Genomic DNA, 27,414 nt, shown 5'->3' on the forward strand with positions numbered 1-27,414 from the left:
CCGACCGCCGCCGCTTTCAATCAGGCGCAGCAGCACAAACGGTCCCGCGCGCCAATTTACGCGGATGGATTATGAGCTAGTCGCGGAGACGCGACAAACGGTGGAAACGGCCAGCGCACCGACTGCGGGCCTGCAATTGGAGGCGGCGATGGTCGGCAGCGCGCACAACAAAGACGGCGACATCGTTTCCCGATCGTCGGCGTCTGACTTAACTTTGGTCTGCTTTGGTAGTCTGCCGACAGGTCACGGCGCTGGTTGCTGGACGCATGCCGCGCGTATTTGCCGGTCGTGGCCGAGAGTCGACGGAGACGACCGAGCGACCTCGCTGGTGCGGTGCATCGAGGGTTGGCGTCGGAGTTCAAACTTGGCAAGAGAACCACCCCCGGCCGGGCTAGTCTTCCGAAATTGTTGCGGCGCCCGTGAAATTCGGTAAAAGAAAAATCGCTGCCAGATCGCGTAATCTGACGAAAAAGAATTTATTTTTAACGTGCAGTTGGTGTTTCAGGCGAAGAGATCGAGCAAGCGTATATTCTTGAATCTACAGGGACTACAGTTAGACTAAATAATGTAAATACTTGAGACATATACTGTCTGTTTGTTTTATTAATAAGAAGTTGCGTTTTACCATTTGTTTCGAATACCGTTTGAATTCTATTTTTGTTGGAATAGTGTTATGTATCCTTGAATAGTGTAGTAAAAGTGCAATATCATTCTTTAGCAGAATAAATAATTTTAATTGCTTAAAAAATATTGAAGGAGAAAATCTGACTCTACTCTTGAAAATTACAAATGATATTTAAATCAGATTACATTGGCCAACAAATATATTGAAGTTTTAGAGAACAGAACAAAATTTAGCGATATATAGATTAAAAATAACTTTGTTATACAATCAAATATTATGTAGGACGCTCAAATTGGTGGCTAAAATGTCAATTTACTTTCGGATTTGTATCTAATTGAATTGTTAAATTCAAAAACTTTAACAAACTCGTTTCTTTTATAGGAACAGAAATAGATGTCAACCTACGTAAAAAACTGTATATTATGCTGTGTGTAACACGATTTCTGCAGGTAGATCGAAGTCTGTTGTTATTCCATGTTTCTGTTGCGTGTGCTTTTCTATTGTGTCTCAAACTAAATCGCATATTACAGTATAGGTACGTGTAATACACGATTTCTAATAGATTGAAATCCATTATTCTCTGTTCCTATTGCCTGTGCTTTTCATTGTGTCCAAATCCTAAATCCTCTAAATAATAGTACGGAATGCTGGAAACTTGTGTTTAACGAGGAAGCGAATGAAGCGAGAAGATCACTAATGAAATGAAGTATCGAGACGTACGAAAATGCTTTCCGTAATCAGAGTCGCAATCAGAAAATCAATTAACCAGCTGAACGAATGAATCCACCGTTGCGTATTACACGCGTGCTCACGCGATTCACTAGAAACGTACAAGTCACTCGACTTCGCGTCCGCGAATTTCCCTTGCTGCGACGCGACACTCCTCGAATAGCGAATTCGGTGAAACTTGTTCTGATTTTCATACGCGAAATTTATGTAATACCTACGCAGAATTCGACTCGCGTCTGCGAATCGCATTTGAATGTACTAGCTCCATAAACACGCGAGGAAGAATCGTGACGCGGAACAGGAACACCTTGCCTCCCATTCAAGAAATCTGTCGCTGAGAAATAAAAAATAGAACTTCTTTCTTTGTAAAAATCCTAGATCTGCTTGTTTGTGCGCGTTGCTTGTACTTTTTGCACTCAGCATCTTTGCCTTCTCTCTTCTCAACGTCCGAATATATGTATATTTGTTTCAAGTTCAAAAATTTTTTGAGATTTTAAGCAACGCGAACAAACTTCTTATAATATAATAGAAATGCGCCAAGAGTCACATGGCCATAATAATTGCCGATTGGCTGGAAAGAAAATTGCATTCTATTCTTGTTTTACGTTTAATAAAGAAAACAATAGTCAACGGCTTGAATGACACAATAGTTAACGCTTTTGTCTTTATCGTTCATTAGGCGTAAAATAAGGATAGGAAACAAATTTCACTCCAGCTAATCAGCAGATATCATGATCGCGTAACTCTTGGCGCATTTCTCTCAAATTATAAGATCTCTATTTCTTCGGAAATGGCCTTCAGTCCCCTCGGGTCTGATTTGGCTAGTAAATAAGTGATGCACGCATCATAGGCACGCCCATAAAAAATAGGACGTAACACGACAGCAATGTTGAAACCGAGAGAAAGAAAGAGAGAGAGAGAAACGAAAGCAATAAACTCTGTTACTATCGTCATACATATTTGTGGTGAAGGGCTTGCAGCATCCTGCCATCAATCTCTTCATCGAGGTCCCCGCGGTCGACGTGAAAACACACGTGGTATTACTTTTTTTTAACAGTCCAACCGCGAAGTTCAACGATGTATTTGTCCTGTTTACACGCCTCGCGCAAAGCTAGAGAAGGTCTTTCATTTGAATGAGCGACATGTGTGTCGCGCGTCACAAAACGAAACGAACGCTAAGCATATTGCGCCGATCGTCGATTAAATTATTCTCACTTTCTTTTTTCCGTCGCCAGGTGATCGATTCGTCGCGCGCGCACCATGGACATTGGCCGGCAAGGTGAACTCGAAACTCCTCTTTCGATTAAATATTAGTTAAATAAATAATGAGATGAGCGTGCGCAAGTTTATTAGTTCCTTTCCTTTTAACTCAACTTCTTTCATGGTCCATCTTTCCTCTTTTTTTCATGTTAGAGAAAAGAAGATGAAGGATGAATCATGCACAAAAAAAAAACAAAATTCAGCTGAAAAGAATAGACTTATACGCAAAGAATGATTTTGCTGAAATATCTAAAAATTTAGCTACATATAAATCTGAAAATAATTTTATTCGACTATCAAAATAATTGTAACCAATTTAAGCGTCCTCCATAATAATTTTGATGGTCCAAACAAAATTATTACAAGATCTGTATTTTTAATTAAATTTTTGGATACTTTAGCAAAACCGTCCTTTCCGTCTATTATAATGGAATATATATATTATATGTTAAGAAACTACATATGTGTAAAAATAAATTATTTACTTATTCATTCGATTATCTATAATTTATTTAATTTCCATAAGCTTGACGATAGATATAAAGCGACGTGCAATCTTTACTGAAGATAAACGTTTCCTCGTCAAAAACACAGAATAATCTCCGTTCATAAAAATATTCTTGATGTTTAGCAATTTCTATTAATGGCATAATTGAATTAATAGGGTAATCACAATCACGCTAATATCTTTACTTCAGACAAATCGGTATATGATGTAACAAGAATCGCGAGGAAAAGAGGGAATTACCCATCGTGATAATAAAGGATCGCCCGTCGTGCAGTCGTTAATAAAAATTATGATAAAGCGGAAGTAATGTGCGAGTTTAGCCGCGTACGCGTTTCGTTTGCTAGCTCGTACTCGCTCATGATAGACGTAATGTCATGCGCTCCGCCCACGTAAACAGTAAGATAAATTATTTTTGCACTTACCGATACCGTATAAGTTACGCGTTCACATGCAACAATTACCAATCCCCCCGTCTGTTGAACGTAATTGAAATGTCTAGTCTAGGAATAAGAGAACCACGACTTGTGACGCATTTTAGGACTTTATACCCAGGTAGAACACGGAGTCATAATTAAGTCATAATGGTATTACAGGACTTCATCATGACGTCATTTAATACCTAAAAATTGACTTATAAGTGACGAATGAGGTCATGATGATGTCCTCATGACTTCTGTGTTCTACTTGGGTATTTGACACGACTACAATAAATTATTATGAGTTTATTTATTAATTTAATAAATCGTACCTCACACGTATACACTAAAAAATATTCACACACTTTATCTTCTTTTTAATTAAATCAATTAGAAGAGTAAATTTTAATTTTCTTGCCTAACCTTCTACATAATCTAGATATTAGATTTAGAAACGGTTGTTCCACCTTCAGATAAACTATGTGATAATTTATCTAATGGATAAAATAAGGTACGAAACAAAGAGAGAAAGATTTCCAAACAATTTCAATAGAATAAATCAACTGCGAGTCTAATTCTCTAGTTACAATGCATTCACCCAAAAATGCATTCGACACAACTGTCGCATCGAGTAGATGAGATGATGTACCTATAATAACGTGACATTGCAAATGTTTATAACAGCACACAATCAAATCTGTCATATAAAGATGGTCCATGATTTAGATTTATTGAATGCTTGAGGGAATAGCGGGGATGTGTGGGGATGCGCGACGCGAAACAGACAAACGCTGATCTCTAAAAATACTAGAAGACAACGATGAATACATATTAAAATTCTTTAATTACGAATGTGTATTTTTAATTACATTGCGAAGATTATGAAAATTAATAAGCGTTGAAAATTCCAAAAATTTTCACGTTTCAGATGATTTTATGTTGCTTAACAGATATTTTTTAGCTCGTTATGTCTAAATACTGCATGATTATTGCATTATAATCATAAATTGCCAAATTATAATTGCAAAAATATAAATCTGTTTTTATTCATGCATTTTTATTATCATCTATCAAGAAATTAAGATTTTCGAATTTGATTTACTTATAGATATAAAATGTTGTGTAAAATGATATATACGAAATGAGTATAATAACGAAATATTTGTTCAAGAATAGAAATCAAGTTCGCGTTTAATAAAATTCCTCACGCAGCTAATAAATATTTAGTATGTATCGAATTGCGTTGAATTTTATGATATTTTCACAATAATAGCTGCTGGTACGAAGCAATACACATTTAGCATAAATTCGAGACGAGCGATCCTTTCATCTGTAACAAATTAATAACAAAATTTTCGAACGAACCTTCGATCTCTATTATACAACTTTGCGATTTTTCCTGGATTGTCAAGGATTTCCATGTTGACAGTCGCAAATAACATATAGCGAGAAAATTAATTAATGTCGTAAAAATAACGATAATAAAATCCGATTGTTTCTTTTTTAAAAGTTGAGACAGACGCCGCAGTTGACGAGAAATCAATAGCGTGACAAATGTCGCGAATGTTGCAACAAGAACATTGCAAGGAATGCAACTCGTAAGAGTCCCCGACCCAGTGTCACTATTACGATTCACACGTCTGCCTAGGAAAGAGCTCGAGCTACGATTAAACGTACATGCGTGCGTACGATGCCTTTGAAATTGTTTTACACAAGTGCGTAGAGACTCAATACAGTGAGCTTCACTTTGAATCGATTTGAACAGGACTTATCGAATGCAAGTTTTAATAACACATTCATTTTAATTCTTTGAAGAAAAACTAAATTTTAAATCACTAAATCGTTCATTTGTAAATTGTACTTGAGCACTGCAAAAACATAATAAAAACATATTTAACTTTTCAGTTAGAAAATATATTAAATTATAATAATCGAACCAAATAATTTGTTTTGCTAATTAATACTAAATAATTGACTAAATAATATATATTAAAGGCCTATTGCCGATCGAAGCTAGATCTTTAATTGCTTCTTTTTAAATAATTCAAAATTGTGAATTATATATATACTATATATATACTTGCATATATACCATATTTGTAGTCATATTCACTATGGCCGAAATTTTTCCGGACTTTACAAACGCAGCTAAAATACTAAATAATTGATTTTGCAATATTTAAAATATTTTAAACTTTATGTATAAAAAAGAAGGCTATATGAAACTTAAAGATTTCTCGGTAATCGTTATTAAAACGTACGATACATTTTACTCCGAATAATAAATAATATTTATTTATAAATATTAGTATAAATCAATTCATTAACAATATACAGTCGTAAGAGATTTTGCACGATGGCTAAGTTTCTGTATCTTGAATTGGGTTATAGCATCTCGATTAGAAAATGTCTGTGTAAATGCATGTCATTGTGCGATAGCAACACGTATCGAGAGTTAATTAGACTTTCAAATCGGCAACGCTTACACCCTTATAAGTAAACAGGGCGCATGTATATAAACGCAAACATAAATATTAATATGTAGAATAGAACTTTATTACTTCAGCTTTACCAAATATTAATATGTAAAGGAAAAAGAATTCCAGAGAAAGATCTCGACACGTCAGATATCTTTACACATATCTTAATCTCGCAACGATTATAATAAAGAACCTAGGTCAGATTTGCAAAAGGATGAATTCGTAATTAATTCCCAGATAAAGAAAGAAGATATGCATTAATTAACGGTGATCAAAAACTGAATTAACCAATGATAGGTCGAACACCCGAGTAACGGCCAAGGCCACGCAGTCGATTATCTTCAAGAATGATCTTTTTGGCTATCTTTTTATAGACGCGCGATAAATTACCGCCCTCACGAGTGTGGTAAAACTTCCGTCGATTCACGATCCCCGCGCGATTATAGAAATATTATATTACACTGAAAAAAAAAGATTGGTTGCAGCAGCCAATTAAAAATGCTATGCCATATTTTACCATCTAATTTGTTGCAGCAGCCAATCTTTTCTTTCAGTGTACATATGTACTATTTCAAATAGCTTCCAACGACGTGTATCTTAATCTCGACAATCTCGAATGGACTTAATCGCTAATGATAGTTGGACGTCACTCTCAGGCACGAGCCACTCTCGCGGAAATAACGATAACGCAATTAATTGAATGTCTCTTAAGATAGATCGTGAACAATGACCCAGCCAGAAATGATTAATCGATCAATGCTGATTCAACGTCGACCAACCATTTCTGGCTGAAGACGACACCGATATTGCTTTCAGTGCTATTGCACAATAAAATGGGGTTTTGCATACAATAATTTCTAACGCTCTTAACGCAAGAATAATCAACCTGTGACAGTCTAATATGTTAATAATTCCGAGATATTGCAACATATTTTCTAGTACAATGATAATCAGACTTGTACACATACGCATATGAATTGACCTCGGATTAGTTGAACCTACGAAAGAAAGGCAAGGTGAACGTGTACTGGACCGGAAGAACTCGAACAAAAAAAATAATAATTGTGTAAGACACCGCCTTTTACATTTTATTTGCAAAATTAAACAATTATTATTGTACAATAATATTATCATGCGTATGCATCAGAATTTTCGCAACGATATACTACAACTTCGCGTACACTCGGTAAATAGCGAAAGCAGCATAATTCGAATGATATTGACAAACATAATCTTCTTTTGTTATCGTACGGTAAGACGGCATTTTTTTTTACCTAAGATGGTTTATGAAATAAAACACTTTAATTTATATCGCCAAAATCATTTCGTGAGATGAAATATGTTTTCTTTCTAAAAACTGAAGGTCTGGTAATTACAGTTTCTTTTATTTCTTACAGCTTACATAATGAAACGATCTTGGATGGTAATCTCCGTTTTTCAAGGCCGTAACTGTTAACAAAAAATGTGATCAGTTAACAAAGACAATAACGGAAAGTCTCAAGGATAACTTTAATTGTAAGCTGATCTCGAGTCATCAGCACCGTCCCGCTTATGAATGACCACACTAAACCGTCGTCGAATCCTAATTGATTGCCACCGCATAGAACAATATCGAATCTAAATGCGTCTTTGTTGCAACGGCACCTCGTTACGATGGAACGGACGGCGCTCGTTTGATTCTACAATGCAGCAACGGAGCAGCGTAATTTTACCTTTCATCAAAATAGTTTAAAACTGCAATTCATTCTTTTATATTCCTTGTAATTGCTCTATCCTCAAATATACGATTCGCTTTCTCTCATGTTGACCTTGAATTCGTCACTTCTCGCATTACACTTTCAAGTACACGTTGGAGCATAACGTTACTTTTGAAACACGGAGGAATTTTTTTTTTTAATGCGTCAACCATGACAAATGTGCTATCACTTCAAAGCAATCATATAAATTAACTGAAGTGACAATGTTAATGATTAATATTTAAAAATTTTTTAGAAATTTAAAATATACGTTCAATTCGTTTAAATCACGGAGATCCTCAGGGATTTCTTTCTTTAGCTGTATCTACAGAACTCTCAAAATGCCAAATTTTTTCTCTTTCTTATAAGTAATCTTTTCTTTTTTAACAAGTCACGCAGTCATAAAAATTTTATCTTTTAAAATATTATACGTCGTTTAATCCGTCACAGGAAGATCCCCGGGAATTTCTTTCTTTAGCTGTATTTATAGAATTCTCCAAATGGTAAATTTTTCTTTTTTTTCTTAAAGTGTTCTCGCGCAGGTAAAAACCAGTCGAAAAACGTGACTCATCAATGTATTCGCAGACTCGAATTTCAAACAAATGTTCCTGGAATTTTGACTCCATTGTTTCTTGATCCATTGTCTCGTTTATTCTAATAGATGTTCTCGCGCGAATAAAAAAACCAATCGAAAAACGTGACTTAATATATTCTTGAGTGATGATCGAATAGAATTTCAAATGTGAATTCAACCAACATTCCCGGGGAATTTTGGTATAAATATTTCATTACCTCTGCTGCTTGAAATCCCCAAAAAATTTGCACTTAAAAAGAAATAAATATGTGTTCGGATGGTTGAAGAGAAAGAGAAAGCGAAGACACTGAATACAAAAGGTGCAAGCAACGCGAAAAGACCTATTCTTTCGCCTTCTCAAACACCATTAACACAGCGCGGTATTTCATCGGTCCGTAAACAACTCCTGTGCTCGCAGTTACATCTATTCAGATGATTTTTTTCGACGCGAGGTCCTCGAAACGGAAGAGTGGGAGCGGACGACGTGTGTGCGGCATGGTACCCACCCCTCTTCTCGGCCTCCCTATCGGCAAGGTGGCACAGGTGACTTCGTCGTTCCACGATCGAACCGCGATCACTCGTAAAGCTCGCGTTCGAACAGCCGGGCAATTCGGAGATCGTGAATATATTCGATACAGCCCGTGTCGTCCCTTCGACCGGCCGAGACTCTCTCGTTCACGACTCTATTACTTCCTCGGGAGAGAGCGTCTTCGGTAACCCGAATAATTCCCACCGAGAGGCTACAGTGAAATTTCCCAATGACGATCGCACAAATGCGAACGTGATCCACGATCGATCGTCCAAGTATCAATATCGTCTAAGTACCAAGTATCAATTCTAAAGAAATCTACGATCGCGATACGAAAGAATTAAACCTGCGTGACACTTCTTCGGCCACATTTGTTGGAGGCGAAATGGGGACATTTGTGAGGATTTGGGCAATTTTCAGTCTGATCGGTCTGTCGCGTGCCGAGTCATCGGTGGAAGTCTTGACATCCTCGAGCAGTCTCGGTACCTTTGAGGAGGAGGACATACTCCGCGTGCTTTCGCGCAACAAGACCGACACGACTAAGAACTTCACTTTCGTCGAGCTGATCAGTAGCCTCGGTAATTACACGATCGACACCGAGAAAGTTATATGGAGTGACGACAGGCCGGAAGTGCATCACACGAATCCGCACTATGGTAAGTGATATCAGAGCTATTACGTTCTATTCTTACAGAAGACAAGAGAATATCTATTTCGTAATGAATTCGTAACAAGTTGTAAAATTTGGTTTGAAATTATCTAACATTTCGCCAATCATGCTTCCTAAAGACAGAATTGTATTTTGTGAAGATCAACATAAAAATGTCGAAAGGCAATGATTTTCATTTCATTTGCTTGAAAAACGATGGACTATTAACGATTTCGCTAATTGATACTTATTGTTAGATTTTATTGCAAATATATTTTAATTGAATTTAAATATTAAACCAAATCGCGCGGAAGGACAAATCTTGAATTAAGTGAAAGACTATAAATGAATAAATCATTTGATTTTCGTAAACGGTACATTTTTAATTAAGCAAATCGTGCTCGCGTGGCAAACGGATAAATAATTTTAGATTTGTTGACGGACTTTATCTTTTAAATATTAGTCGTTAACTGTCCACTCGCGGCTATCAAAATTCGCATCTTTCGCGCGCTGTCGACTCTCTTAATTAATAAAATGTTATTAACCTTCGATCAGGCACGTGAAATAGAATAAATATTTATGCCCCCCTCTTGAGCACTAATAGTGCTAAGAGTTAACTTTGACGATTCATCGAAATTTATGGTAGGATGTTATATCGAGAGTTTCCACGCGACTAATACAGCGCTGATCTATGGATACTAATTTCTCTTGCGAGTTTGAAAAATATGTAATCGTATTTTTATAAATCGAAGGCCGTCTATATGCATGTATTCCAAGTGCGTACCCCACGGATGCCGATCACGTTGATTCACAAGTATGTAAAATTCGGAGTACCGGCTGTGCCTTCTTTCGATTCTGACAATGTCCAAACGACTACAACCAAGTCTCGATAGAAGAAGAAATGATTTCTTTGTCTTCAATAAATATATTACTGTCATATATATCCTGGAGAATTCTTTATCGATGTATCGAAGTTGAGTGACAAGGAATGCATGTGTCCGCAGAAAATGTATTGACCTTAATTACCATACTGATACATATATACTTTAATATATGAGTCTCTCGGAAGCCACTAATAAATCTTAATTTTATAAATTCTTTAAATTATACACGATTAATTTATAACTTAATCAATCTTTCATTTACGTTAGTCAATTATCTTTTTACTTTATTGATCAATTTATTGAAGAAAATTATACATGATAATTGTGTATGTACTCTAAAAAATGAGTGTGACTTTAATGTCATACATGCGGTGTTTATATAATTCATATATTGATATTGAAACATTACCATGATTTAAAACTTATGGTGTTAAATCCACAAATTTTGATTTTTATATCAATATCAACATGGTGACAATTATCATGTGTTAAACATGTTAAATTCATATCTAATATTTGTTTAGAGTGTAGATTCAGTCACAATGATTTTTAATACTAAAATCAGCGATGATATCCCGTCAAAAATGTCAATTTGATAATTTCCTATCCTTGTTTCGATTAATGAAAATTTATTTTGGTATTATTTGTATAATTAGAATTATTTATATTATATTCAATATGTGAATTGTAATGTAGATATGCCTAAACGATGAAAAAAAATTAAAATGATTATTAATTAGTGAAGTCAAAAAAAGTCGATCATCGACAATTCTAGTGTCAAGTGACAGTTATTGTCAAAATTTACGAGATATCAAAGAAAGTACTAACAATATTTCGACATGCGCGATGTTCGAAAACGACTTTTAGTGATAGTATCGTACGCATTATGCGTCGATGCACGGGTGAACGTGACTACAGTACTTGCAACGTGACATAATAGAAGTCTTAAAGATTTCAATGTAGGAAATCACCTCACGAAGGGTATGTCGACATTTCGGCATACTTTTAGTGGAAACTGTTAGTAAACTACTATGCCATTCGGAAACATTAAGTCCAGGAATCCGTAGATTATATACATAAAAGTTAAAACTAAATTGCTAGTCGAGGGTCAACATATGGATATATTAAAAATATATTAAAATTACTAAATCACAAGACAACTTATTATCGCCTGACAAAAATTTAATGTCCCAGACTGATATTTTCATAGGCGGTTCTTATTTCAAGACTGTCCTAAATAATGTCTTAAGATGTTAGTACGGTTCTATAATTATGGTTTATGACATCTTAAGAGTTTACTTAAGATAATCTTAAATATATGAATGCCGTCCTTATAGACGATTTTCGGGGATAATTTCTAATCTAACGCGTTATAACTCTGCAGGACAATTCATCAAAATACCGTATTAATATAATTTCATTCATATCTTATTGATAATTAGCTCAAATACATATAGTCATTATACGCGTCTACATAAATCCGCTTGCATTTCCATTAATAATGCAAGCTAGTCACGCGACGAGAACGATTACGACGGTAAAAACATGTCTATATAGAGTTTATTAATTGACGAGCTATATATAGTTTAAGCTATACACGTTCATTTAGAAACCAGTACTGTTAATCAAATTAATTGTGGGCGTAACTATAAATGAGTCAAGAAAAAAAATACAGACGATATTCTTACCCGCCATATAATTAATGACATTCGCCACAAAATGGGATTTACAAGCTAGACTTGTAAACACTTGATCGTGACAAAAGTCACGTTTCATATTCAAAGTTATATCGACAGCGATTAGAGATTCCACATTTTTAATGTTATATTACCGAATTTTTTCATCAAACGATATTCAATTTTGGTTTTTTATCTTTTAATATTTTTTTAATGAGAAGAATTTGTATTCTATATCCATTTTAAACGATTACTATGCTAATCTAAGATGTTTTTGCAGTAATGCACTATAACGAGCTTGTCAGATATCAATAAGCTACCACTTACAGTTCGATTATAATAATAACAAATAGACTTGTGTTACAATGTTATCTAATTGATTTAACCTTTAACTATTTATATACGTAATGCCATTAAATAATATAATTTAACATTACACACTGCTGTATTAAGCGTGTGAGTCATGGACACGACATCATATCCGTTAAGCAAATACTGATTTATATAAGAGAGAATCAAAGTTGAAATTGGAATTTGATGCTGGAGGAAGATAACGTCTACTAAACTCCCTTTCCAAGAAAAATCTTCATTGAGTCTGTAATACATAAGAGGCAATTAGGAAATTTAGATTTTATCTAAAAATTATTTTTGCAATATTTACTTAAATATATTCTATTTTCAGATCGTACTTTAAGTTATTTTAATAACATAGAATAATGCGACAGCAATTGCTTAACATTTCTCAATACTGAAAAGATTATAACGGCCATATTTTCCTCGATCTATTTACGCTTCACAGGCTAAAAACATGTTCATTAATTGTATAATATGGTATAAGTGAATGTGTTTGTTGTCTTTACTTTTTATATCCGATAAAATTTACCTAATAATACACTGTAAAAAATAAAATGTTAATTTTAACTTATAGTCGTATAGTGGACTTTCTAAGACATGCAAAAATGTTAAAATTAACATTTTTGTGTTAATTTTAACATTTTATCGCAAGAATAGATATCAAATTAATAAATAAATATTAAGAATCTTGGAAGGCGTTAAATAGAAGGGATTATGCCCAGTTTTATAGGGAAATTTGGGCCCCGGATGAACAACTTTGAGACATATCTAAAATTTTAAGATATCAAAAGAGAATCAAAAATTCCATAAGCCTAACTTTATAGGAGACGTTTCCTGAGTGCTATATTGGCCACATTTCAATTAGGCAATTAAAATCTTTTATTTCATACTATGAGTGTCTCTCTCCCCTCTTCATCGATTATGTATATCACTTATAACTATTCATTTGGGGTCCAAAAAAGGTTTTTGTCTTCGTCAAGATTGAACATATTCGAGATACTAGATGATTCGAGAAATCGAATAAAACCAGTCCTACATGGTACACAATACATGGTTATAATAGCGAATTTTGAACAGCTGTATCATTCAAGGGACTCATTTTACAAAGTTGTGCATATGGAACTTTTTAATCCTTTTTTGATGTTCTACAATCCTAGCTAAGTCTCAATGCTGTTCAACCGGGGCCCAAACTGGGCATTGTTCTTTGCTATATTAAGAATTTTAAAAATTTGAAATACTCATCATATTTTTACGGTTGAATATATGTATAAATACTTATATATAGCATAAAAAAAACATATATTTATAGATTTAACATTTCTTGATAAATTTAAAAAATATTTCACGATCAATAATTCCCATCAATAAAAAAAAATTTTTCGAAAGATAGAATTCCAGAGCGTTTTTCGAGGACTGAAAAATTGACAACATTCGATTTCAATCATAACTAAAATATATTTCCAATTATATATATGTATATATAATTAGAAATATATTTTTCATTTTGTTTTTAGTTTTATATAAAATATCTGTTCTACATTTATGCCGAAATCTGATTCTCGATTATAAAACAAAAAAAATTTTTATAAAAAATAAAATGAAACGTTTTAAAGAATGAGTTTAAATGTCATACTATTAATTCTTTAATATTACCTTGACATTTTTATACGCCTTGCGTTAAATTTTTTTCTAGCAAGGAATGTAATTCACCTTGATCTGCTCTATAATTTCAAGATTAACCGGTTAGCTTAAAAAAATTAGATTCGACCATGCTTATTATAATTTATGGATGCATCAACGTCACGTTTTCTAATTCAGGTTTCTCACTGCCGACGATAGAAATGCGTGGACAGTGCGATGTCCCAATATATTAAATTATTATAAAATCGAAGAAAAATCGAGAGTTCTTTGATGAAGACATCGTCACAAATAGAATCAGAAAATAAATTATAATTGTGTAATTAGCCAGCGATCAACGTTCGTTACAATCGAACTTTGTCCATACCGTAGCTTGCTCGCCACGTCATTAATCGTACGTCATTAATCGAGGTATGCTATTTAATTTCGCTCCGAATTGCTTCGCATTACTCGCAACTCATTTGAAGGCGGTAAATAAATATTATCGCATATTGCATTACGCAACGCATTACGAACCATACAGCATTACCAGTGGACCGAGAGAAGGTCAGGAACGCGGTTGGAAGGTTCAGGGTTATATCTACCATACCTACGTAATCTGTAATGATATTTGAAGCACTAAATATCTTAAAATTACCCAAGTGAAAAAGATCCAATTCTGATTTTCACTAAACTTGATTCTTACCACTTATTCTCGTCTCATTCTCGGTATCTTTATTGATGATTAATACATGTATAACAATTTCGATAATTAATTAAAATAAAATAAGATAGTAATATTGGCTCCAAAAATAAATCTAATATACCATATACTCTATCTAAAACACCTACGTGAGCTTCCGCGGTTACTGATGTTTATAAATTACGTATTCATAACGCGATAAAATATAATTCGCAACTAATTGGTATGTACTTACTAAATAAAGTTAAAGTAAACAAATGTTTCAACTGGATGAGTTCTCTTCAGTGCGGAAGTCAAGCTCAAATTATTACGCAGAAACGTTTATGTTTACTTCAACTTCGTTTAGTAAGTACATTCCAATTGGTTGCGAATTGTATTTTATCGCATTATAAATACATGATTTGTGCATCAACAACTGCGAAGAGCTCATGTAGGTATTTATACTTGTATTGGAATTTCGAAAGGATTCTTGATTCACATCTATGCATGGAGCACTTTAGTATTTCCTATTGTGAAACTTGACCTTCAGATTAATAAATTTAATAGACTTGGAGATAAACGTAAATTCATGAGAGAGAAGGGTCAGCCTGTTAAATCAAAATCTTTTATAAATAAAGATCGGCTATAATTAACAAAATTTATATGCGTGAGTATATTATTGTGTTCTATGTTAATAGAATCGCGTCGTTAATATTTTAGAAGGTTTAATGTAACTTGTTTTCATACAGCTATAATTAGAGAAATCCCTAATAAGTATCATTATAGGGATTGTACCAATCCATAGTCAAGTGATATTATGTAATCGTTGCCTTTGCGATGCAATCGTTATCTCTATCGAAAGTAATTGACAGATAAAATTCATCGATATCTATACGTGCGTTTCTTAGAAATAACAACTTTCGAATGTAAAATTATGAGCAACAATAACTAATAGAATCAAATTTTAAATGTCAATAAAACATCTAACAGAAGTATCAAAGTTCGAAATTAATTGATTCGCATTTCTTAACTGCTTTAATTTTTGTAAACAAGAATTTAAAAGATAAACCACGTAATCAATCAATTATCTGAACATAATGTATAGTGTAGATTATAGATGTATATTATAAGCTGACAAGTTGATATAATATCAAAAGATGGCGTCTTGAGTCAAATATTTTATTGATAAAGTTTGTTCTTTCGTGAGTGAGACGCTACAGTGTATTTCGCAAGAATGAAACACTTTTTTGGACATCATTATTCCTTTTAGATAAAAATGTATCGAAAGATGCAAATATTGAAGAAGAATATACACTTGAAAATAAGTCTTGTTGTGTATTAATTGAAATTCTGATAAAAAATTAGAAAAGTATCCACAAATTAGATACTTATAGTTAATTTATGAAACATTATACAGATAATGAAAAATTCGATAATCAGAATTCTAATCTATGTATCGTAAAATGGATATGAATATACTATCCAGATACATCAGATGCGTCATCTCAGATGGTATTTACAAAATTCCGCAAAATCCAAGATAAGATGCATATATAAAGAAACGCCTTGATTCTTCGCTACTTTCGGTGGAAAGTCCTTGCTGTGAAGCAAATTCGTTGGAATGTTCGTTTATTGTAAATGTCCAACGTGTGAATTGCGTGTAATCAATAAACAAGGACGCATCTATATAAAACGTATAGGTACATTTGCAATACAATTGAGAGGGGAGAGAAGAGGATATGTTCAATGTCCACATAACGTTTCGCAACGTAACGTTAGTTTTATGGACATTCCGCGGTAACAGATATGACGTTTATAGTCGTGTAACTGTTTTTTAACGCTCTATCCGGATAAATTTGTAATTTGATTATAGTGTTATAAGTATGATAATTCTTTTTAAATTATTATCATCTTGCGTACTGATGAACTAATTAGTAAAATATTATGTGGTTCTGAATTTGTTCCAAATGGAACAAACTTTGACACATTACTTGTTTTTAGCGAACCGAATGATTTAAGATGCGATTTATTTATTCGACAAATAATGATCATTAGATATCCAACGATTTTGATTGAATTAAATAAAGATTGAATTGTAAACTACCGAAAAAAAGAGACAATTTTTTTTCTAAACGTGAATAAATTATTAGTCATCTCTTCGAGATGAATAGAATCAACGTTAGAGAGGCTGGCAATGAGCGCGTCTGACAAGTAGCTATAATGAAGATACATAGGTCCCTACGTATCCGACCCTCCTTGTCCATATGTTAATTGCCTGCACAACAAGACGTCGTAAATCACAATGGAAGATGTAAAGATATTTACACGATAAGTTGACACCGCCGATCATTATCGCGTTTCGTAATACGATTTCGTGCTTGCGTGCATAACACGAGATTTCTGCTTAAGAGCGTTCTCTAATTACCATGCGTCTCGCATGTAGTGCTATGCAACAGGATCAACTATATCTGGCTATCATCTATCTGACCGCCAAACCGGTTTGAGATTGGATTTAATAGTAAAGTGAAACGTACTTAACTTAGACCTTACATAATGAGCGTAAATTGTGTCATTATCATGTTGGCCTGTTTACATACAACTCACGAAAAAATTTGATATAAAACGAAGAAATTTAAATATAAGGTTAACGTCCAAACGCAGAGATTTCTTGTTGAGTAAACTAACGATACGAATCACTCTCTCTTTGCCTATTGCTTATTAAACACCAACTGAACGCAACGTAACATTAATGTTATAATTTTTATATTCAACAATATATCACATGTTGTGACAGTTATATTGTTGAGTTGAATGAAATTATCAGAGTTGGAAAATAACTATGTAGTTACATATAATAAAGTTAGAATTAGAGTCATTTTCAATAACTGTAATTTAATTTTGTTTCTTTCTTTCCATTTATAACTGTAGCTCAACTTATAATTAATTACATGTTTTTGGATACTAATTAACTAATTTAATAATTACTTTTATAGTTATTATATATCAAATGTTAGAAATGCATAAAATTCTTGTATTTAAAATAGCAATATACAAAATTGACAAAAAAGTAACTATACCTGTAACGTATTATTTTTCAAAATCGGTAATTTGTAACCGCAACTAGTTACTTTTTAAGGAACAAAGCTGTAACCGTAACTAATTATTTTTGCAAAATATTATAACTTTTCCAATCCTGGAAATTCCTGGAAATAATAACATTAATGTTATGTTTCTAGTTAAAGTTTACTGGGTGTACATTGTACATCTATGCGTGTCGTGTATTTTATAGCAGATTGCCACAGTCGTTCGGGGCAGGTAAACCACAATGCTAAGTGATTCCGTTCGCGCGGAGACCGCCACGCCGCGTCCCGATTTCGACACCGACGCGACGTCGCGCTCGTACTCTCTGTGGATGTCCGGCTCTATTTTTTTTTATTTAGTTCGATTGCTACATGTTACCGCGAGAAAATGTCAACGTATCCTCAATGGAACAATGGAATCGAATCGATCATCCGCTACCATAGAAAGACCAGGCAATGTTTGAAGCAATGAGGATGCTCGAAACCGTGCGAGCTCGCGAACAAGTGATAATCGATAGTGACAATAAAATTCAAAGTATATTGAAGAATATTAGAAATACACAAACCGTGTCGTTTAAGGTATTATGTTAATTGTCATATTAATGTGTAAGCATATAACCAATGCAGAGAGTTTACGACGCGCCCATGATGCAATCGCTATAATCATGCAACACCACTTTCTATTTGAACATCTACACTTTTGAAATTCGATGATATTCTATATTTAATCTTACTGACAGGTACAAAAAAATTTTGTCATCGATTTATCAGATTTTGATAAATTTTTTCGATATTTTACAATGCACCTAAAAATATCACATGAAAAAAACATTTTTGTTAAAATGTCTAAAAATTTAACTAGGTACAGATTTGCAAATAAATTTATTAAACTATTAAAATAATTAATAGGACGCTAAAGCTGGTTACTAGAATGTCGAAAGTGTTTTTGCTTTCATTTTCTTTTGCTCGCAATGCTTGAATTCCCTACATAATTATTTTGATGATTCAACAAAATTTTTAGATCGGTGTCTAAATTTTTAGATATTTCAGCAAAATCCTTCTTTTCGTATATCATTATAATTAATTTTATAATTATAAAATAATTATCCTTAATATGCTATAAATCAAGAACTTCTTTTTCGAGTTAATTAATTATGCATGATATCGGTTTAAAATTAACCTGGAAATACCCTAGCAAATTTATACATTGATCTTCGCCGTAGTTTTACACAGAATATCGTTATTCTATGTAGATGTCAATGACCTTATAATATATAATCATCTGATTCATTCAATTTTTTTTTATTGAATTATTTCATTAGCTCATTAGTGTTCTTTCCGTGTAGGAGAGAAAGAGAAAGGAAAACGAAAAATGTCAAATTAAAAACTCAGTTTAATCTACGTCATACAGATTGCATTCTTGAACATTGCGAGATAGATCGAGTCACATTTCAGATACATCAGCATTTCCTATATAACATTCATTGGAATTACGCTGACTAATTCGTACATCGACCTTTCTCAAAAATTTCGCTTCCGTTTAATTCTAAAATTGCGTCATCGTTTGCCAACGAGCACGCCGCGCCGGGAGGTATCTTAATAGCACTCTCGCATTATCATGTCAATGTCAGGCAAGCGTAGCTTTTACGTTGATAAAGTTCCTCGTGTTTGAACACAAGGCACGTAGCCAGCGATTTACGTGAATCCCCCGTCAATGTACTAATTTATGAGAAAGAGGAGAGCCAAGAGAGAGAAAGGCCTTTGATTTTTTGCAAGTTTTTTTCGCTTTCGCACGACTTAATACAAATCAAGGGTAAACTTCTTTAACCTTCTGAGAACCAGTATGTTTTTGATCGACTTTTTTATTTTAAGAGCTAGAACTTTTTTGTCAATATCGTGGGGTTAAGTGGCGAAAAAGATGGTGCCACCGAAGTCGAGTCCCTAAAGGGGCTTCCTCCAGAGGTTAATACTACTTAATACGCGAATATCCGAGATTCCCAGATATTGAAAGACATTAAAAGGATTCTTGGCATTAAAAGGATTTTCTTTTCCAGAGAACTTCCCCGAGAAAATCGATTTCGAGGCACACAGATTATTGCAAATCCTTCCTCCTTACGATCCCGGTGCGGGTGGTGTCAGCGCGGAATGCAAACGACACGCCGATATCTTCCACGAGGAGCTCGCCAAGTTCACACTATGGGCGCTCAAAAGTAAGTTGACTACTGATAAAGCATGGGCTCAGGATTTTTTCCGAGGGGAGAAGATTTATTATCACATAAATAGCAATTTTTTACGCTAATAAATTATTTCTTTGGTTATTTTAGAGCTTAAAATATCTCCTTCTTGTTTTTAATTTTAAGTAGGGAAAATATTAGATTTTGTGAATCATAACTTTTAATTGTAAATTCGGAAAAGAAGTTGAAAGCTCCCAAATTCTCTCCCCCTCTTGGTTACGTCTGTATTTACGAGTAAGTCTAATATCCGAGTATAATACATTCGAAAGCGTGACTCATGTAAAATGAACTAAAGATAGCACTATGTAATCTGAAATCAAATTATACCGCGACGGTAATTACGGAAACCTCGTTTCGAGAAGCTCTTCTTCGGAACGATTGCAAGAACGGAACTCGGAACGTGTACTTATCGATCCTTGACTGAAAATAAACGACGAACGAATTTATATTTAATGATCTTTCATGAGCGACTCGATTAAATGATTGTACATACATCACGTTTTATTCGTAGACAAGCATTAATATCTCGTACTATTCTGTTCGCAACACAAAAGATTTGGCAACGGCTTCAAGATATTGCGGTCGTCGCAAAATCCTTTCTTTTTTTTTTCTTCGTCCGAATTCTGTGCATGCCAATGTGCAATTTTTTATATATTACGAACGACGTGTCACGCAGGCATTATTATCACATCGCAACTTCCAATATTCGATATTCAAAATTTTCCATTAAGTTTACTTGATCCTTCGGAACTGATCGAGCCGCACAATAGAAAAAAATATTAGAAATAAAAATAAATATTAAATATTTAAAAAATACAAAAATTAAGAATAGACATTATTAACATTAAACGTAATGCGAATAATGGATAGAAATATAATTTATATCTTATTTATATTTATTGTGCGTTACATTTAGACTCTATTCCTAATTTTTTTATTTTTCTAAAATTTAATTCTCCTGCATCTGCAATCTGGAAACATTGAATTGTTCAAAATTTTTGATAAAGAGATTTATAATTAAGTAAGCCTAATAAACTCACCAATTCAATTTCGAGTTAATACAATGGACATTGTAAAGATCGTTCTCACGGCCACAGAGGACGGTCCCACCTTTCTATTTTCATAATATTGATCGCTTTTAACGTTTTAGTGTATGACGCGACTGCGAAAGTACCTTCCGGTCTGCTTAGCGGGAACATTAATCAATTCGGCGACTTCGACGAATGCGTCGGTGTCGAGGGCAAGGATGGCATTCAAGGACAGTATTGCCTGGCATATTTGCAGCTGGACGTCGATCAGTCTCGACCGGACCTCAAGTACCTACATCGTCTGCTGCATTCGCATTATGCGTTTCGTAGCAACATGACCGACGTAAGTGTATAATGCACGCATTCTCATGATGCACCATGCGAACCAATGTGATCGATCGTTTCGCAATCAATCACCGCATCTTATGGCGATATCTCACGTTCGCGAGCGGAATGGCTGGTCGCATAGGCACGTAGAATATCAAAATAATGTGCTTAAATTGTTCACCATTTACTCGCTGATTCCCAATGACACGAGATTACGATAATGCAGACGGCTCGTACACGAGAGAGTTTCTAAATATTCTAAGAGTACTTCGCGGAAATATCATTTATTTTCAGATAGATTACATTAATGAATAAAGTTAATTAATAAAATTTATACGCGGCAAAGTTAATCCGAAAAGTCGCGGGCATAGAGATCAAAACGAATGAAAAATATTTTCATTTCGGTATTTCCCCACATAATGTTCCTGGTATTTTAATCATTCAGAGGATCATCGTTGGTGCGCACATTTAATCCCTGATGAATATGTAATAGACTCGTGAATCCTGTGCTGCAGGATTCATAATGTAAATCTACGACGTCGAGGGACATCGACGGCCGGATGTAGATAAAAGACGCTATTGCGATTGTGACAGATGACATAGGTTGAATATTAATAGAGTAAAACGAAGAACTATGCAAAAAAGAAATAGTTACTCGTTAAAAAGAAATGCTCAAATCTCCTGATAGTGTATCGTTGATAGCTCTCTAGAGAGTTATCAACGATACACTCGAGTTAAATTTAGAAATGAGAAATTTGTTTCGGAAACTTCCAAAAATATACGTCACAAAAACCTTATAATGTTATTTGTCGCAATATGTGTTTCCGGATAATTGAATTTCAAGGCATAAATAAAAATTAGTTTCTTTCGATGTATAGTATAAGGAAAAAAAATCATAATTTTTTGCTTTTATAACATCATAATTCGATGATTATTGAGGAAAAAAAGCAGTCTTAATTGAGATTCTAAAATAAACGTGAAACAAATCGCATAGGAATGTGGATTGATGAACCATACAGGAAATTTGTTTTGCTTAGATATCGACAATCTGATTACATAATAATAGCAGACAATAATATGCGACGCGTGTGGTTAGAACAATCGTCTATAATATTGCGTATCGCATATCAAATTGATGTTAATATTTATCATTCGGTACTGTGTTGACGCTGCTCACAGCGAGACCCAAGAGCATTAATTATGGTTGCTTGACTGAGCAAATGCATCAATTACTTTTTGAATTGCTTGTTTCACCTTTGCGGGAACGTGGAAATATGATTTATAAAACATCTCCTGTCTCTTTTATCCGTGTCTCTCACAATCATATGCTTTTAATAGACTTCCGCAAACTCTCTCAAAAACACCTGTGCGACAAGTATATTAAAATACTCACCGACGGTCACTTATTATGAAAGATCTCATAAAAGATCATCTCAGAAAAAAAAACATCCTATTATTGTGTCAGTTATGCATAATCGACATAATACACGTCAGGTTTCTCCAATGTTTCTTCATTGTCTGTATTTTTTTTCCAGTATGTTATAAATGTTTAACGAGAAACGATACATAATAGTAATTTTTTACGGAAATTCACTGACGCGCTCCTCCGTAGAAAATTACAAAAAATAGGCAAGAAGCTCAGTAACAAGATTAATTTTGCATGGTGAAGAAAGAGAGAGAGAGAGAGAGAATATTATGGTAATTCTCAAGAACGTAATTTGTCAATTCGCCGTCTTTTTCGCAAGATTTATGTCGTTCTAATTAATCTTTTCAGCATCTTATATAACATTAAAATGCGCATGTCTCTAGTATAGATTAATTTTTTTGTCAACATAATCTAACTATTTCACTTTCTATATTAGATTCGCTAATGGTTAAATTTCTATATAATGTAATATTACAGTTTATTTTTGTATCTTCAGCCTGGTCACAGAGTACCGCGTTTTAGCAACATAAATTGGGCCATATGCACACCCGCATCATGCACAGCTCAGGATGTGAAAGCATCTCTTCAACATACCATTTCAAAATACACAGCACAGACAGGACTTAAAATCTCGCTGCAAGTGGATCAGAACATGTGCCAAGTGAAGCCGGAACTCGTTCTGTCAAAAGCGACTGTCGCCACCAGGTACGTTTGTTTGAATCATGTCTTAATGTTGTATTATACTATATTACATTAATACCATTTTAATAATATATTAACATAACAATATTTTTTAATATATTATATATAATAAAATACTTCAAAATATTCATATAATTAATTTTTCAAAAATAATTTCTTAAGATATATATTGCAAAATGGCAACGAATTAATTCATCCAATGATATGCATTATAAATTATCGAATCTCGCAATAAACGTTTATTAATCTTTAAAATTCTCAACTTTTTTAAATGGCATTTGCTCTATAAATATTCGCAAAACTTAAAACTGCTAAGTTAAAAAGTTGAATACAGAATATTAACAGTTTGAATTAATTGAATAATTTTCATGTTGTTCTTTTCAGTCTTCTCTTTATCACCGTGTTTGTTCTGACACTCGTAGCCGCATTCTACGATCATTGCAAAATACCGACCAGCGAATTGCTTTTATCGTTCTCTTTGAAGCGCAACATCCTGAAATTATTCTCATTGGAAAGACCGCAAGGCGACATAGCGTCGCTTCACGGTATCCGATTCTTAAACAGCGCTTTATTGCTCGTATCTCATAAGAGCATGGCGGTATTCTTTATCCCTTACGTAAACCGAACTTACATGAGCGAGGTACGTTGTAAATTATTCATTTTCAAATATAAATTCTTGAATATATAACTCGGAAAATATAACATGCAAATTCAAAAGATATTCGTTCGATATTATTTCTTTTTCACAGATAAAATAAACTTTCGAAATTATAATCTTGAAGATTTCCTATAATCTTGTTATAAAAATATAAATAAAATATAATAATATATCACTGGAATATAATATAGAATATTATTTTACGAATATTATACTTTTATCATGTGAATAAAATGTTATCTACGGTATTCTGATTAATGAAACTTAATTTTTATCGCGGATGCATATTGCTTGGAAATAAAAGATAATTTTTCGACGTAGTTTTTAGGTAAACCATGGACCGTCTTAGGGAGAGCGGCTAGTCTCTATACTGATCCGTTTATCATGTTATCCGGTTTATTAACGACATATTCGTTCGTCGGTAGATTGAAAAGGTCTGGAGCTTTGGACATTAAAAACGAATATTTGTCACGTTTGCTAAGGTACTGATATATGGTCTTAATCAAATTAATGAAAATAGAAAATGGTTTTCTTTCAATACGTACAATGGTTTCAGGCTAGTGCCTACTTTAGGTGCGCTGATATTGTTCTGTACTTACATTATGCCGTACATTGGATCTGGACCGCAGTGGCCGCTGGTGGTGACCAATCACGCGGAAATCTGCAAGAGAACATGGTGGCGAAATTTCTTATTTATTCACAATTATTTCGGATTTGAGAATATGGTAGGTAAAATACGTATAAAGTAGTTATTCAAAAGATAAAGAAATAAAACGCAAACACCTTTAAAGACTTAAAAAAAAAGATTTAAAAAGAGAATAGAACGTTTTTTTACACAATAACATTTATGACACTTTAACACTGAAATGTGTTAAATTTAATACAAATTTTCGAATTGTACTCGTATAAGAATATCAGCAAGAAATTAACTATTTCGACGCGTTTAACTTTCAGCTTATATTTTCATTGAGAGATAAACCGTCGTTCTCTGTTTTCAGTGTCTTACGCACACACATCATATAGGAATAGATACGCAATTATTCGCGATTTCTCCTCTGTTGATATTTCTCTTGTACAAAAAACCAAAGATAGGCGCTATTGTACTCAGTACAATAGCCTTGATATCTACGATATTGAGATTTTACGTCACGTATACCAAAGATCTCAACAATTACGTATATTATGGCACATCGTAAGTAAATCAATGTTTGCGTTACAGCAAGAAAGAATCGATTATTCCAAATATATTATTCATAACTCATTCTTCTGTAGGATAAGACAATTATTCGATACTGCGGATCACTCCTACACATTACCGTCGCACAGACTGACCGTTTACATCATTGGGGTCTTCGCGGGTTACTTGCTGCGAAATATACCGAAGGATTTCAAACTGGGCACAGTGAGTGTTATTGCATTAATTGTCCACATACACGATATTTACGATCAGAAAAAAAGACGTAGTGATAGCAACTATAAAGATAACAACTATGGAACTATACAAGTAGAATCAATATACGCATAGTTATAAACTATTTTATATATAAAATTGTACATTAATTATACATATAAAACTGTTGTATAGTTGTCACTTTTATAATTATCAGTATTGTCACCACTATGATTTTCTCTGACTGTGCGATAAATATACTAATTTTCAACATTTTCAGACAGCCCTCTATACAGGATGGATTGTGTGTAGCTTAATGTTTTTGGCGGCTCTTATCGGACCTTCTAAAATGGGTTCTATCGATTACGTATACGACCCGATTCACGCGGCAGCTTACAACGCGTTCGCTCCTATCGGATGGTGTGGCCTGTTTCTTTGGATAGCGATAACGCAGCACACCGGCAGTTCAAATGGTAGTTATTATCGCGTTAATATTGCGAAGTTAACATTTTATAAATAGCAATTATCTCCGAATAATATGTTTTGCATTATCGAATTCGCAGCATTTTTGAACAGAATATTCTCTTGGCGAGGATTCCTCGTTACTACGAGAATTAGTTACGCCGTTTATTTAACGCAATTTCCGATATTTTTTTTCAATGTTGGACAAACCCGCGCTGCGGATCATTACGACTTTTTGAGGATAATGGTAAGCCTTGTACTCTTAAAACAGATGTAAAATTTCTTGCCCATTTTACTTATTCATTAAAAAAATTATTTAATTAAATGTAATATTATTTTAAACGTCTATAATTTGTTTCAGATAAATCTAAAAGAGATAGGAGGGATTCTTTTTATGTCAATGGTTCTCACGCTACTATTCGACACACCGTTCCAGAATATAAAAAATTATATATTGAAGAAGCCGATAAACAACAAGGATGTAACAAAATCATCCAAAGTGGAATGACTTTGTTTTAATTTCAGTTTGATTTTGACCAAATATTTTAGCTTGACTACAATAGCGGATTTGTACATAGCGTTTTTAATTAAATTTTTAGTAATTAATGTATACTGTGTAGGAAAATTATAGTAGATACGAAGTATTGAAGAGAGAAAGAATTGAGAAATTATTTTTCAAAAATTAGTTCAAATTTTTTTTTATGTAGAAAAGTAGTTAGTAGAATACACACAAATGAAATGTACGTATATAAAAAGCTTTTCCATGTTTTTAATGAGTATCCACCGACCTCACTTTATGTAATTAAAAATATATTTACTACACTTTTATATGTAGCAATGATAAATATGGCCATAAGAATAATTGTACATATTAGTTTCCTGTTAATTCTCGTATAATAAACTTACTCAGGCAAGATACTAGACAATATTAGATAATACATAATGTGTACGGATTGGCACTACATGTTTCAATCCCTTTTTTGTATAAGCAATGAAGATATAGAAATTAATTAATAATGTATAAAATAACAAATATTTACAAAATTAAGAGGCAAACGTTTTTGTACCAACATATCAAACATATAGATAATAAAAAATATAAGCAAACAATCATGATTAGTACGTTGACTCTATAATAATCAGACGGTATAATTTATTTTAGTATGTATCAATGAGAGAAGACATGACGTAAAATAATTTCATGTACAAATATTTTCTGACTAGGAATTTAAAATCATTCAGGAAATCTTGGATAATAAAATGTAATTATTGTTAATAGTATTAAATACGCATTTCATATAATTTTCTTATCTTTTTTGTCCTTTACTTTTACATATTACATACATCATTCAAGGAATACAGCTTACATATATAATTTCTCTTGAATA

The 27,414-nt window shown here is 33.5% G+C and overlaps 2 protein-coding genes across 2 annotated transcripts; both read left to right on the forward strand.

Annotated features, from left to right (window-relative positions):
- The first annotated feature begins 19 nt into the window (after positions 1-19).
- LOC108730646 (uncharacterized) lies at positions 20-548 on the forward strand. Its single transcript, XM_018460480.1, has 2 exons — positions 20-429; positions 506-548. Exons 1-2 carry the CDS (start codon positions 65-67, stop codon positions 534-536), a joined length of 396 nt encoding a protein of 131 aa, XP_018315982.1. The 5' UTR covers positions 20-64; the 3' UTR covers positions 537-548.
- Positions 549-8,920: 8,372 nt separating this feature from the next.
- On the forward strand, positions 8,921-27,165 carry LOC108730645 (nose resistant to fluoxetine protein 6). Its single transcript, XM_018460479.1, has 12 exons — positions 8,921-9,513; positions 19,854-20,009; positions 21,184-21,404; positions 23,311-23,519; positions 23,901-24,156; positions 24,496-24,656; positions 24,731-24,899; positions 25,173-25,366; positions 25,447-25,576; positions 25,845-26,037; positions 26,128-26,273; positions 26,388-27,165. The coding sequence occupies exons 1-12, from the start codon at positions 9,243-9,245 to the stop codon at positions 26,532-26,534; spliced, it is 2,253 nt and encodes a 750-aa protein (XP_018315981.1). The 5' UTR covers positions 8,921-9,242; the 3' UTR covers positions 26,535-27,165.
- Positions 27,166-27,414: the final 249 nt, after the last annotated feature.

The sequence above is a fragment of the Mycetomoellerius zeteki genome, unplaced genomic scaffold, assembly GCF_001594055.1.
Source record: "Mycetomoellerius zeteki isolate Tzet28-1 unplaced genomic scaffold, Tzet1.0 scaffold94, whole genome shotgun sequence".
NCBI lineage: Eukaryota > Metazoa > Arthropoda > Insecta > Hymenoptera > Formicidae > Mycetomoellerius > Mycetomoellerius zeteki.